This window comes from Panulirus ornatus, chromosome 3 (genome assembly GCF_036320965.1).
Source record: "Panulirus ornatus isolate Po-2019 chromosome 3, ASM3632096v1, whole genome shotgun sequence".
Classification (NCBI taxonomy): domain Eukaryota; kingdom Metazoa; phylum Arthropoda; class Malacostraca; order Decapoda; family Palinuridae; genus Panulirus; species Panulirus ornatus.
The window spans coordinates 36,014,856-36,031,296 of record NC_092226.1 but is presented as its reverse complement, the minus strand read 5'-3'; the positions used below and the strand labels follow the sequence as shown (position 1 = coordinate 36,031,296).

Genomic DNA, 16,441 nt, shown 5'->3' with positions numbered 1-16,441 from the left:
GATTCACCAAGAGGATATATGTGTCAGAGGTGGAGGGAACGAAGAGAAGTGGGAGACCAAATTGGAGGTGGAAAGATGGAGTGAAGAAGATTTTGAGTGATTGAGGCCTGAACATGCAGGAGGGTGAAAGGCGTGCAAGGAATAGAGTGAATTGGAACGACGTGGTATACCGGGGTCGACATGCTGTCAGTGGATTGAACCAGGGCATGTGAAGCGTCTGGGGTAAACCATGGAAAGTTGTGTGGGGCCTGGATGTGGAAAGGGAGCTGTGGTTTTGGTGCATTATTGCATGACAGCTAGAGACTGAGTGTGAACGAATGGGGCCTTTGTTGTCTTTTCCTAGTGCTACCTTGCACACATGAGGGGGGAAGGGGTTGTTATGTCATGTGTGGCAGGGTGGCGATGGGAATGAATAAGGGCAGACAGTATGAATTATGTACATGTGTATATATGTATATGTCTGTGTGTATATATATATATGTATACGTCGGGATGTATAGGTATGTATATTTGTGTGTGTGGACGTATATGTATATACATGTGTATGTGGGTGGGTTGGGCCATTCTTTCGTATGTTTCCTTGTGCTTCCTCGCTAATGTGGGAGACAGCGACAAAGCAAAATAAATAAATAAAATGAACACCAAAAGAACAGCCGTATTGGACGTTGGTGGTGTAAAATGTAACGGTAAGTATTAATGAGCTCTGTCAGTAGAAAAGATGCAGCCACAGCAAATGGTTGTTTTGTGTGTAGTATGTTAGGAGTGGTGGAATGAGATCATAAATGTACCTTCTCAGTCTAACCAGTGGGCTTTGGCAGGGAGAGACGTGGTGTTCATAGCTTTAAAGCTTATCCTTGGATAGAAAGAGTGTTTAACCTTAGGGAAAGCCAGATGGGTTTGTCTGGCCTCATATTGTAAGTGTTGGAATATCATATTTGGTGGTTATTTTAATGCTTATTAGTGCCAGTTTACAGAAAAAAAATTTCCCTTCAGAATTTTTTATGATTCAATATTTTTAGATTCTAAGATTCTCTACTGTTATTTTTGCAGGCCCCAGAAGAATATGTGCAGGAGTATGAAGTACAACAGCTTAGTGATGGTCTCTTGGTTTCAAGTCTTGGCCTAAACTTCAAGTTATCTCGGTCTGATTTTATTAAACATGAGCTTAAACTAAAGGTAGGGAAATCTCACATTGTCACTTGAACCCTAGTTATTCATACCTAGAAAATGTATTATTTTAGGACATCGTTATTATCCTGCCTGTGATGTAGACGAAAAACTATTCTACTTCCCTTATTGTGTGTCTAAAGTTTGATAAAGCAGTTTTCAGCCACCATTTGATGTGTAGTTATTTAACATTTATGTTGTTTCATATTGATAAGTGGTGAAGCATCACAACTAAATTAGATCACTCTAACATAAATTTAACACTTTGGAGGCAAATTTGCAAGATATATGTTTTGCATATATATTGGTTTTCAGTGAATGTTGGTTTGCAGCAGGGGTGCGTGATGTCTCCATGGTTGTTTAATTTGTTTATGGATGGGGTTGTTAGGTAGGTGAATGCAAGAGTTTCGGAAAGAGGGGCAAGCATGCAGTCTGTTGTGGATAAGAGAGCTTGGGAAGTGAGTCAGTTGTTGTTCTCTGATGATACAGCACTGATGGCTGATTCAGGTGAGAAACTGCAGAAGCTGGTGACTGAGTTTGGTAAAGTGTGTGAAAGAAGAAGGCTGAGAGTAATTGTGATTAAGAGCAAGGTTATTAGGTACAGGAGGGTTGAGGGTCAGGTCAATTGGGAGGTGAGTTTGAATGTAGAAAAACTGGAGGAAGTGAAGTGTTTTACATGTTTAGGAGTGGATTTGGCAGCGGATGGAACCATGGAAGCGGAAGTGAATCATAGGGTGGGGAAGGGGGCGAAAGTTCTGGGAGCGTTGAAGAATGTGTGGAAGTTGAGAACGTTATCTTGGAAAGCAAAAATGGGTATGTTTGAAGGAATAGTGGTTCCAACAATGTTATATGGTTGTGAGGCGTGGGCTATAAATAGAGTTGTGCAGAGGAGGGTCGATGTACTGGAAATGAGATGTTTGAGGACAATATGTGGTGTGAGGTGGTTTGATCGAGTAAGTAATGAAAGGGTAAGAGAGATGTGTGGTAATAAAAAGAGTGTGGTTGAGAGAGCAAAAGAGGATGTTTTGAAATGGCTTGTTCACATGGAGAGAATGAGTGAGGAAAGATTGACAAAGAGCATATATGTGTTAAAGATGGAGGGAACAAGGAGAAATGGAATGCCAAATTGGAGGTGGAAAGATGGAGTGAAAAAGATTTTGAGTGATCAGGGCCTGAACATGCAGGAGGGTGAAAGGCGTGCAAAGAATAGAGTGAATTGGAACAGTGTGGTATACCGGGGTCGACATGCTGTCAATGGATTGAACTAGGGCATGTGAAGCGCCTGGGGTAAACCATGGAAAGTTTTGTGGGGCATGGATGTAGAAAGGGAGTTATGGTTTCGGGTCATTATACATGACAGCTAGAGACTGAGTGTGAACGAATGTGGCCTTTTTTGTCTTTTCCTATTTCTACCTTGTGCACATGCGGGGGGAGGGGGTTGGTATTTCATTATGTGGTGGGGTGGCGATGGGAATGAATAAGGGCAGACAGTATGAATTATGTACATGTGTATATATGTATATGTCTGTGTGTATATGTATGTATGCGTTGAGATGTATAGGTATTTATATTTGCGTGTGTGGATGTGTATGTATATACATATGTATGTGGGCATGTTGGGCCATTCTTTCGTCTGTTTCCTTGCGCTACCTTGCTAAAGCGGGAGACAGTGACAAAGCAAAATGAATAAAAAAAATATATATATAATATATATTTTTTTTTTTATTTTTTACTTTGCTTTGTCGCTGTCTCCCGCGTTTGCAAGGTAGCGCAAGGAAACAGACGAAAGAAATGGCCCAACCCACCCCCATACACATGTATATACACACACATCCACACACGCAAATATACATACCTATACATCTCAATGTACACATATATATACACACACAGACACATACATATATACCCATGCACACAATTCACACTGTCTGCCTTTATTCATTCCCATCGCCACCTCGCCACACATGGAATACCATCCCCCTCCCCCTCATGTGTGCGGGGTAGCGCTAGGAAAAGACAACAAAGGCCTCATTCGTTCACACCCAGTCTCTAGCTGTCATGCAATAATGCCCGAAACCACAGCTCCCTTTCCACATCTAGGCCCCACACAGCTTTCCATGGTTTACCCCAGACGCTTCACATGCCCTGATTCAATCCACTGACAGCACGTCAACCCCGGTATACCACATCGATCCAATTCACTCTATTCCTTGCCCGCCTTTCACCCTCTTGCATGTTCAGGCCCCGATCACTCAAAATCTTTTTCACTCCATCTTTCCACCTCCAATTTGGTCTCCCACTTCTCGTTCCCTCCACCTCTGACACATATATCCTCTTGGTCAATCTTTCCTCACTCATTCTCTCCATGTGCCCAAACCATTTCAAAACACCCTCTTCTGCTCTCTCAACCACGCTCTTTTTATCTCCACACATCTCTCTTACCCTTACATTACTTACTCGATCAAACCACCTCACACCACACATTGTCCTCAAACATCTCATTTCCAGCACATCCACCCTCCTGCGCACAACTCTATCCATAGCCCACGCTTCGCAACCATACAACAATGTTGGAACCACTATTCCTTCAAACATACCCATTTTTGCTTTCCGAGATAATGTTCTCGACTTCCACACATTCTTCAAGACTCCCAGGATTTTCGCCCCCTCCCCCACCCTATAATTCACTTCCACTTCCATGGTTCCATCCACTGCCAGATCCACTCCCAGATATCTAAAACACTTTACTTCCTCCAGTTTTTCTCCATTCAAACTCACCTCCCAATTGACTTGACCCTCAACCCTACTGTACCTAATAACCTTGCTCTTATTCACGTTTACTCTTAACTTTCCTCTTTCACACACTTTACCAAACTCAGTCACCAGCTTCTGCAGTTTCTCACATGAATCAGCCACCAGCGCTGTATCATCAGCGAACAACAACTGACTCACTTCCCAAGCTCTCTCATCCCCAACAGACTTCATACTTGCCCCTCTTTCCAAAACTCTTGCATTCACCTCCCTAACAACCCCATCCATAAACAAATTAAACAACCATGGAGACATCACACACCCCTGCCGCAAACCTACATTCACTGAGAACCAGTCACTTTCCTCTCTTCCTACACGTACACATGCCTTACATCCTCGATAAAAACTTTTCACTGCTTCTAACAACTTGCCTCCCACACCATATATTCTTAATACCTTCCACAGAGCATCTCTATCAACTCCATCATATGCCTTCTCCAGATCCATAAATACTACATACAAATCCTTTTGCTTTTCTAAGTATTTCTCACATACATTCTTCAAAGCAAACACCTGATCCACACATCCTCTACCACTTCTGAAACCACACTGCTCTTCCCCAATCTGATGCTCTGTACATGCCTTCACCCTCTCAATCAATACCCTCCCATATAATTTACCAGGAGTACTCAACAAACTTATACCTCTGTAATTTGAGCACTCACTCTTATCCCCTTTGCCTTTGTACAATGGCACTATGCACACATTCCGCCAATCCTCAGGCACCTCACCATGAGTCATACATACATTAAATAACCTTACCAACCAGTCAATAATACAGTCACCCCCTTTTTTAATAAATTCCACTGCAATACCATCCAAACCTGCTGCCTTGCCGGCTTTCATCTTCTGCAAAGCTTTTACTACCTCTTCTCTGTTTACCAAATCATTTTCCCTAACCCTCTCACTTTGCACACCACCTCGACCAAAACACCCTATATCTGCCACTCTATCATCAAACACATTCAACAAACCTTCAGAATACTCACTCCATCTCCTTCTCACATCACCACTACTTGTTATCACCTCCCCATTTGCGCCCTTCACTGAAGTTCCCATTTGCTCCCCTGTCTTACACACTTTATTTACCTCCTTCCAGAACATCTTTTTATTCTCCTTAAAATTTAATGATACTCTCTCACCCCAACTCTCATTTGCCCTCTTTTTCACCTCTTGCACCTTTCTCTTGACCTCCTGTCTCTTTCTTTTATACATCTCCCACTGAATTGCATTTTTTCCCTGCAAAAATCGTCCAGATGCCTCTCTCTTCACTTTCATTAATAATATTACTTCTTCATCCCACCACTCACTACCCTTTCTAATCAACCCACCTCCCACTCTTCTCATGCCACAAGCATCTTTTGCGCAATCTATCACTGATTCCCTAAATACATCCCATTCCTCCCCCACTCCCCTTACTTCCATTGTTCTCACCTTTTTCCATTCTATACCCAGTCTCTCCTGGTACTTCCTCACACAAGTCTCCTTCCCAAGCTCACTTGGCATATATATATATATATATATATATATATATATATATATATATATATATATATATATATATTTTTTTTTTTTTTTTTTTTTTATACTTTGTCGCTGTCTCCCGCGTTTGCGAGGTAGCGCAAGGAAACAGACGAAAGAAATGGCCCAACCCCCCCCATACACATGTACATACACACGTCCACACACGCAAATATACATACCTACACAGCTTTCCATGGTTTACCCCGGACGCTTCACATACCTTGATTCAATCCACTGACAGCACGTCAACCCCTGTATACCACATCGCTCCAATTCACTCTATTCCTTGCCCTCCTTTCACCCTCCTGCATGTTCAGGCCCCGATCACACAAAATCCTTTTCACTCCATCTTTCCACCTCCAATTTGGTCTCCCTCTTCTCCTCGTTCCCTCCACCTCCGACACATATATCCTCTTGGTCAATCTTTCCTCACTCATTCTCTCCATGTGCCCAAACCATTTCAAAACACCCTCTTCTGCTATCTCAACCACGCTCTTTTTATTTCCACACATCTCTCTTACCCTTACGTTACTTACTCGATCAAACCACCTCACACCACACATTGTCCTCAAACATCTCATTTCCAGCACATCCATCCTCCTGCGCACAACTCTATCCATAGCCCACGCCTCGCAACCATACAACATTGTTGGAACTACTATTCCTTCAAACATACCCATTTTTGCTTTCCGGGATAATGTTCTCGACTTCCACACATTTTTCAAGGCTCCCAAAATTTTCGCCCCCTCCCCCACCCTATGATCCACTTCCGCTTCCATGGTTCCATCCGCTGACAGATCCACTCCCAGATATCTAAAACACTTCACTTCCTCCAGTTTTTCACCATTCAAACTCACCTCCCAATTGACTTGACCCTCAACCCTACTGTACCTAATAACCTTGCTCTTATTCACATTTACTCTTAACTTTCTTCTTCCACACACTTTACCAAACTCCGTCACCAGCTTCTGCAGTTTCTCACATGAATCCGCCACCAGCGCTGTATCATCAGCGAACAACAACTGACTCACTTCCCAAGCTCTCTCATCCCCAACAGACTTCATACTTGCCCCTCTTTCCAAGACTCTTGCATTTACCTCCCTAACAACCCCATCCATAAACAAATTAAACAACCATGGAGACATCACACACCCCTGCCGCAAACCTACATTCACTGAGAACCAATCACTTTCCTCTCTTCCTACACGTACACATGCCTTACATCCTCGATAAAAACTTTTCACTGCTTCTAACAACTTGCCTCCCACACCATATATTCTTAATACCTTCCACAGAGCATCTCTATCAACTCTATCATATGCCTTCTCCAGATCCATAAATGCCACATACAAATCCATTTGCTTTTCTAAGGATTTCTCACATACATTCTTCAAAGCAAACACCTGATCCACACATCCGCTACCACTTCTGAAACCACACTGCTCTTCCCCAATCTGATGCTCTGTACATGCCTTCACCCTCTCAATCAATACCCTCCCATATAATTTCCACAACAGACTGCATACTTGCCCCTCTTTACAAAACTCTTGCATTAACCTCCCTAAATACCCCGTCCATAAACAAATTAAACAACCATGGAGACACCACACACCCCTGCCGCAAACCTACATTCACTGAGACCCAATCACTTTCCTCTCTTCCTACACGTACACATGGCTTACATCCTCAATAAAAACTTTTCACTGCTTCTAACAACTTGCCTCCCACACCATATATTCTCAATACCTTCCACAGAGCATCTCTATCAACTCTATCATATGCCTTCTCCAGATCCATAAATGCCACATACAAATCCATTTGCTTTTCTAAGGATTTCTCACATACATTCTTCAAAGCAAACACCTGATCCACACATCCGCTACCACTTCTGAAACCACACTGCTCTTCCCCAATCTGATGCTCTGTACATGCCTTCACCCTCTCAATCAATACCCTCCCATATAATTTCCCAGGAATACTCAACAAACTTATACCTCTGTAATTTGAGCACTCACTCTCATCCCCTTTTCCTTTGTACAATGGCACTATGGAAGCATTCCGCCAATCCTCAGGCACCTCACCATGAATCATACATACATTAAATAACCTTACCAACCAATCAACAATACAGTCACCCCCTTTTTTTTAATAAATTCCACTGCAATACCATCCAAACTTGCTGCCTTGCCGGCTATCATCTTCCACAAAGCTTTTACTACCTCTTCTCTATTTACCAAATAATTTTCCCTAACCCTCTCACTTTGCACACCACCTCGACCAAAACACCCTATATCTGCCACTCTATCATCAAACACATTCAACAAACCTTCAAATTACTTACTCCATCTCCTCACATCAGGAGCGGGGGGCCAGAAATCCTCCCCTCCTTGTATTAACTTTCTAAAATGGGAAACAGAAGAAGGAGTCACGCGGGGAGTGCTCATCCTCCTCGAAGGCTCAGAGTGGGGTGCCTAAATGTGTGTGGATGTAACCAAGATGTGAAAAAAGGAGAGATAGGTAGTATGTTTGAGGAAAGGAACCTGGATAAAACGTTTTGGCTCTGAGTGAAATGAAGCTCAAGGGTAAAGGGGAAGAGTGGTTTGGGAATGTCTGGGGAGTAAAGTCAGGGGTTAGTGAGAGGACAAGAGCAAGGGAAGGAGTAGCGATACTCCTGAAACAGGAGTTGTGGGAGTATGTGATAGAATGTAAGAAAGTAAATTCTCGATTAATATGGGTAAAACTGAAAGTTGATGGAGAGAGGTGGGTAATTATTGGTGCATATGCACCCGGGCATGAGAAGAAAGATCATGAGAGGCAAGTGTTTTGGGAGCAGCTGAATGAGTGTGTTAGTGGTTTTGATGCACAAGACCAGGTTATAGTGATGGGTGATTTGAATGCAAAGGTGAGTAATGTGGCAGTTGAGGGAATAATTGGTATACATGGGGTGTTCAGTGTTGTAAATGGAAATGGTGAAGAGCTTGCAGATGTATGTGCTGAAAAAGGACTGATGATTGGGAATACCTGGTTTAAAAAGCGAGATATACATAAGTATACTTATGTAAGTAGGAGAGATGGCCAGAGAGCGTTATTGGATTACGTGTTAATTGACAGGCGTGCGAAAGAGAGACTTTTGGATGTTAATGTGCTGAGAGGTGCAACTGGAGGGATGTCTGATCATTATCTTGTGGAGGCTAAGGTGAAGATTTGTATGGGTTTTCAGAAAAGAAGAGTGAATGTTGGGGTGAAGAGGGTGGTGAGAGTAAGTGAGCTTGGGAAGGAGACCTGTGTGAGGAAGTACCAGGAGAGACTGAGTACAGAATGGAAAAAGGTGAGAACAATGGAAGTAAGGGGAGTGGGGGAGGAATGGGATGTATTTAGGGAATCAGTGATGGATTGCGCAAAAGATGCTTGTGGCATGAGAAGAGTGGGAGGTGGGTTGATTAGAAAGGGTAGTGAGTGGTGGGATGAAGAAGTAAGAGTATTAGTGAAAGAGAAGAGAGAGGCATTTGGACGATTTTGCAGGGAAAAAATGCAATTCAGTGGGAGATGTATAAAAGAAAGAGACAGGAGGTCAAGAGAAAGGTGCAAGAGGTGAAAAAAAGGGCAAATGAGAGTTGGGGTGAGAGAGTATCATTAAATTTTAGGGAGAATAAAAAGATGTTCTGGAATGAGGTAAATAAAGTGCGTAAGACAAGGGAGCAAATGGGAACTTCAGTGAAGGGCACAAATGGGGAGGTGATAACAAGTAGTGGTGATGTGAGAAGGAAATGGAGTGAGTATTTTGAAGGTTTGTTGAATGTGTTTGATGATAGAGTGGCAGATATAGGGTGTTTTGGTCGAGGTGGTGTGCAAAGTGAGAGGGTTAGGGAAAATGATTTGGTAAACAGAGAAGAGGTAGTGAAAGCTTTGCGGAAGATGAAAGCCGGCAAGGCAGCAGGTTTGGATGGTATTGCAGTGGAATTTATTAAAAAAGGGGGTATGTATGTATGACTCATGGTGAGGTGCCTGAGGATTGGCGGAATGCGTGCATAGTGCCATTGTACAAAGGCAAAGGGGATAAGAGTGAGTGCTCAAATTACAGAGGTATAAGTTTGTTGAGTATTCCTGGTAAATTATATGGGAGGGTATTGATTGAGAGGGTGAAGGCATGTACAGAGCATCAGATTGGGGAAGAGCAGTGTGGTTTCAGAAGTGGTAGAGGATGTGTGGATCAGGTGTTTGCTTTGAAGAATGTATGTGAGAAATACTTAGAAAAGCAAATGGATTTGTATGTAGCATTTATGGATCTGGAGAAGGCATATGATAGAGTTGATAGAGATGCTCTGTGGAAGGTATTAAGAATATATGGTGTGGGAGGAAAGTTGTTAGAAGCAGTGAAAAGTTTTTATCGAGGATGTAAGGCATGTGTACGTGTAGGAAGAGAGGAAAGTGATTGGTTCTCAGTGAATGTAGGTTTGCGGCAGGGGTGTGTGATGTCTCCATGGTTGTTTAATTTGTTTATGGATGGGGTTGTTAGGGAGGTAAATGCAAGAGTTTTGGAAAGAGGGGCAAGTATGAAGTCTGTTGGGGATGAGAGAGCTTGGGAAGTGAGTCAGTTGTTGTTCGCTGATGATACAGCGCTGGTGACTGATTCATGTGAGAAACTGCAGAAGCTGGTGACTGAGTTTGGTAAAGTGTGTGGAAGAAGAAAGTTAAGAGTAAATGTGAATAAGAGCAAGGTTATTAGGTACAGTAGGGTTGAGGGTCAAGTCAATTGGGAGGTGAGTTTGAATGGAGAAAAACTGGAGGAAGTGAAGTGTTTTAGATATCTGGGAGTGGATCTGGCAGCGGATGGAACCATGGAAGCGGAAGTGGATCATAGGGTCGGGGAGGGGGCGAAAATTCTGGGGGCCTTGAAGAATGTGTGGAAGTCGAGAACATTATCTCGGAAAGCAAAAATGGGTATGTTTGAAGGAATAGTGGTTCCAACAATGTTGTATGGTTGCGAGGCGTGGGCTATGGATAGAGTTGTGTGCAGGAGGATGGATGTGCTGGAAATGAGATGTTTGAGGACAATGTGTGGTGTGAGGTGGTTTGATCGAGTGAGTAACGTAAGGGTAAGAGAGATGTGTGGAGATAAAAAGAGCGTGGTTGAGAGAGCAGAAGAGGGTGTTTTGAAGTGGTTTGGGCACATGGAGAGAATGAGTGAGGAAAGATTGACCAAGAGGATATATGTGTCTGAGGTGGAGGGAACGAGGAGAAGAGGAAGACCAAATTGGAGGTGGAAAGATGGAGTGAAAAAGATTTTGTGTGATCGGGGCCTGAACATGCAAGAGGGTGAAAGGAGGGCAAGGAATAGAGTGAATTGGAGCGATGTGGTATACCTGGGGTTGACGTGCTGTCAGTGGATTGAATCAAGGCATGTGTAGCGTCTGGGGTAAACCATGGAAAGCTGTGTAGGTATGTATATTTGCGTGCGTGGACGTGTGTATATACATGTGTATGGGGGGGAGGTTGGGCCATTTCTTTCGTCTGTTTCCTTGCGCTACCTCGCAAACGCGGGAGACAGCGACAAAGTATAATAAAAAAAAATAATAAAAAAATCTCCTCACATCACCACTACTTATCACCTCCCCATTAGCCCCCTTCACTGAAATTCCCATTTGCTCCCTTGTCTTATGCCCCTTATTTACCTCCTTCCAAAACATCTTTTTATTCTCCCTAAAATTTAATGATACTCTCTCACACCAACTCTCATTTGCCATCTTTTTCACCTCTTGCACCTTTCTCTTGACCTCCTGCCTTTCTTTTATACATCTTCCACTCATTTGCATTTTTTCCCAGCAAAAATCGTCCAGATGCCTCTCCCTTCTCTTTCTCTAATAATCTTACTTCATCCCACCACTCACTACCCTCTCTAATCAACCCACCTCCCACTCTTCTCATGCCACAAGCATCTTTTGCACAAGCCATCACTGCTTCCCTAAATACATCCCATTCCTCCCCCACTCCCCTTACCTCCTTTGTTCTCACCTTTTTCCATTCTCTACTCAGTCTCTCCTGGTACTTCCTCACGCAAGTCTCCTTCCCAAGCTCACTTACTCTCACCACTCTCTTAACCCCAACATTCTCTCTTCTTTTCTGAAAACCACTACAAATCTTCACCTTCACCTCCACAAGATAATGATCAGACATCACTCCAGTTGCATCTCTCAGCACATTAACATCCAAATGTCTTTCATTCGCGTGCCTATCAGTTAACACATAATCCAATAACGCTCTCTGGCAATCTCTCCTACTTACATAAAATAAAATAAATAAATAAACAAATAAATGGATAATAAATAAATTTTTTTTTTTTTTATACTTTGTCGCTGTCTCCCGCGTTTGCGAGGTAGCGCAAGGAAACAGACGAAAGAAATGGCCCAACCCCCCCCATACACATGTACATACACACGTCCACACACGCAATATACATACCTACACAGCTTTCCATGGTTTACCCCAGACGCTTCACATGCCTTGATTCAATCCACTGACAGCACGTCAACCCCTGTATACCACATCGCTCCAATTCACTCTATTCCTTGCCCTCCTTTCACCCTCCTGCATGTTCAGGCCCCGATCACACAAAATCCTTTTCACTCCATCTTTCCACCTCCAATTTGGTCTCCCTCTTCTCCTCGTTCCCTCCACCTCCGACACATATATCCTCTTGGTCAATCTTTCCTCACTCATTCTCTCCATGTGCCCAAACCACTTCAAAACACCCTCTTCTGCTCTCTCAACCACGCTCTTTTTATTTCCACACATCCCTCTTACCCTTACGTTACTTACTCGATCAAACCACCTCACACCACACATTGTCCTCAAACATCTCATTTCCAGCACATCCATCCTCCTGCGCACAACTCTATCCACAGCCCACGCCTCGCAACCATACAACATTGTTGGAACCACTATTCCTTCAAACATACCCATTTTTGCTTTCCGGGATAATGTTCTCGACTTCCACACATTTTTCAAGGCTCCCAAAATTTTCGCCCCCTCCCCCACCCTATGATCCACTTCCGCTTCCATGGTTCCATCCGCTGACAGATCCACTCCCAGATATCTAAAACACTTCACTTCCTCCAGCCTCTCACCATTCAAACTCACCTCCCAATTGACTTGACCCTCAACCCTACTGTACCTAATAACCTTGCTCTTATTGACATTTACTCTTAACTTTCTTCTTCCACACACTTTACCAAACTCCGTCACCAGCTTCTGCAGTTTCTCACATGAATCCGCCACCAGCGCTGTATCATCAGCGAACAACAACTGACTCACTTCCCAAGCTCTCTCATCCCCAACAGACTTCATACTTGCCCCTCTTTCCAAAACTCTTGCATTTACCTCCCTAACAACCCCATCCATAAACAAATTAAACAACCATGGAGACATCACACACCCCTGCCGCAAACCTACATTCACTGAGAACCAATCACTTTCCTCTCTTCCTACACGTACACATGCCTTACATTTATATAGACACCCCATAATTTAAATTTAGATTTATTTATTTATTTTGCTTTGTCGATGTCTCCCGCGTTAGCGAGGTAGCGCAAGGAAACAGGCGAAAGAATGGCCCAACCCACCCACATACACATGTATATATATACACGTCCACATGCAAAAATACATACCTATACATCTCAATGTACACATATATATACACACACAGACATATACATATATACACATGTACATAATTCATACTGTCTGCCTTTATTTATTCCTATCGCCACCCCACCACACATGGAATAACAACCCCCTCCCCTCTCATGTGTGCAAGGTAGCACTAGGAAAAGACAACAAAGGCCTCATTCGTTTACACACAGTCTCTAGTTGTCATGTAATAGTGCACCGAAACCACAGCTCCCTTTCCACATCCAGGCCCCACAGAACTTTCCATGGTTTACCCCAGATGCTTCACATGCCCTGGTTCAATCCATTGACAGCACGTCAACCCCGGTATACCACAGTGTTCCAATTTACTCTATTCTTTGCTGGCCTTTCACCCTCCTGCATGTTCAGGCCCCAATCACTCAAAATCATTTTCATTCAGTCTTTCCACCTTCAATTTGGTCTCCCACTTCTCCTCGTTCCCTCCACCTCTGACACATATATACTCTTTGTGAATCTTTCCTCACTCATTCTCTCCATGTGACCAAACCATTTCAAAACACCCTATTTTCCTCTCTCAACAACACTCTTTTTATTACCACACATCTCTCTTACCCTTTCATTACTTACCTCACACCACACATTGTTCGAAAACATCTCATTGCCAGCACATCCACCCTCCTCCGCACAACTCTATCTATAGCCCACGACTTGCAACCATATATCATTGTTGGAACCACTATTCCTTCAAACATACCCACTTATGCTTTCCAAGATAACGTTCTCGACTTCCACACATTCTTCAACGCTGCAAGAACTTCCGCCCCTCCCCCACCCTATGATTCACTTCCACTTCCATAGTTCCATCTGCTGCCAAATCCACTCCCACATATCTAAAACACTTCACTTCCTCCAGCACTTTCTCCAGTTTTTCTCCATTCAAACTTACCTCCCAATTGACTTGGCCCTCAACCCTATTGTACCTAATAACCTTGCTCTTATTCACATTTACTCTTAACTTTCTTCTTTCACACACTTTACCAAACTCAGTCACCAGCTTCTGCAGTTTCTCACATGAATCAGCGACCACCGCTGTATCATCAGCGAACAACAACTGACTCACTTCCCAAGCTCTCTCATCCACAACACACGCCTGCATACTTGCCCCTCTTTCCAAAACTCTTGCATTCACCTCCCTAACAACCCCGTCCATAAACAAAGTAAACAACCATGGAGACACCACACACCCCTGCTGCAAACCTACATTCACTGAGAACCAATCACTTTCCTCTCTTCCTACTCTACACATGCCTTACATCCTCGATAAAAACTTTTCACTGCTTCTAACAACTTGCCTCCCACACCATATATTCTTAATACCTTCCACAGAGCATCTCTATCAACTCTATCATATGCCTTCTCCAGATCCATAAATGTCACATACAAATCCATTTGCTTTTCTAAGTATTTCTCACATACATTCTTCAAAGCAAACACCTGATCCACACATCCTCTACCACTTCTGAAACCACACTGCTCTTCCCCAATCTGATGCTCTGTACATGCCTTCACCCTCTCAGTCAATACCCTCCCATATGATTTCCCAGGAATACTCAACAAACTTATACCTCTGTAATTTGAGCACTCACTCTTATCCCCTTTGCCTTTGTACAATGGCACTATGGAAGCATTCCGCCAATCCTCAGGCACCTCACCATGAATCATACATACATTAAATAACCTTACCAACCAGTCAATAATACAGTCACCCCCTTTTTTAATAAATTCCACTGCAATACCATCCAAACCTGCTGCCTTGCCGGCTTTCATCTTCCGCAAAGCTTTTACTACCTCTTCTCTATTTACCAAATAATTTTCCCTAACCCTCTCACTTTGCACACCACCTAGACCAAAACACCCTATATCTGCCACTCTATCATCGAACACATTCAACAAACGTTCAAATTACTCACTCCATCTCCTCACATCACCACTACTTATCACCTCCACATTAGCCCCCTTCACTGAAATTCCCATTTGCTCCCTTGTCTTATGCACCTTATTTACCTCCTTCCAAAACATCTTTTTATTCTCCCTAAAATTTAATGATACTCTCTCACACCAACTCTCATTTGCCATCTTTTTCACCTCTTGCACCTTTCTCTTGACCTCCTACCTCTTTCTTTTATACATCTCCCGTTCATTTGCATTTTTTCCCAGCAAAAATCGTCCAGATGCCTCTCCCTTCTCTTTCTCTAATAATCTTACTTCATCCCACCACTCACTACCCTTTCTAATTAACCCACCTCCCACTCTTCTCATGCCACAAGCATCTTTTGCACCAGCCGTCACTGCTTCCCTAAATACATCCCATTCCTCCCCACTCCCCTTACCTCCTTTGTTCTCACCTTTTTCCATTCTGTACTCAGTCTCTCCTGGTACTTCCTCACACAAATCTCCTTCCCAAGCTCACTTACTCTCCCTACTCTCTTAACCCCAACATTCTCTCTTCTTTTCTGAAAACCCCTACAAATCTTCACCTTCGCCTCCACAAGACAATGATCAGACATCCCTCCAGTTGCACCTCTCAGCACATTAACATCCAAAAGTCTCTCATTCGCGTGCCTATCAGTTAACACGTAATCCAATAACGCTCTCTGGCAATCTCTCCTACTTACATAAAATAAATAAATAAACAAATAAATAGATAATAAATAAATATATATATAAATATTTATTTATTTAGACACCCAATAATTTAAATTTGTATTTATTTATTTATTTTGCTTTGTCGATGTCTCCTGCGTTAGCGAGGTAGCGCAAGGAAACAGGCGAAAAAATGGCCCAACCCACCCACATACACATGTATATACATACACGTCCACATGCAAATATACATACCTATACATCTCAGTGTACACATATATATACACACACAGACATATACATATATACACATGTACATAATTCATAGTCTGCCTTTATTTATTCCCATCGCCACCCCACCACACATGGAATAACAACCCCCTCCCCTCTCATGTGTGCTAGGTAGCGCTAGGAAAAGACAACAAAGGCCTCATTCGTTTACACTCAGTCTCTAGTTGTCATGTAATAATGCACCAAAACCACAGCTCCCTTTCCACATCCAGGCCCCACAGAACTTTCCATGGTTTACCCCGGACGCTTCACATCCCCTGGTTCAATCCATTGACAGCACATCGACCCCTGGTATACCACATCGTTCCAGTTCACTCTATTCCTTGCACGCATTTCACCCTCCTGCATGTTC

General features: G+C 43.1%; 1 protein-coding gene across 2 annotated transcripts in view; it reads left to right on the top strand.

Moving 5' to 3' along the window:
- The window catches only part of LOC139762188 (cell adhesion molecule 1-like), a 440,794-nt gene that overhangs the window by 370,998 nt on the left and 53,355 nt on the right, over positions 1-16,441 (top strand). For both annotated transcript variants that reach the window (XM_071686834.1, XM_071686835.1), the window contains exon 7: positions 1,051-1,176. In XM_071686834.1, the coding sequence (XP_071542935.1) occupies positions 1,051-1,176 (126 nt within the window). The remainder of the gene's footprint in view (positions 1-1,050; positions 1,177-16,441) is intronic.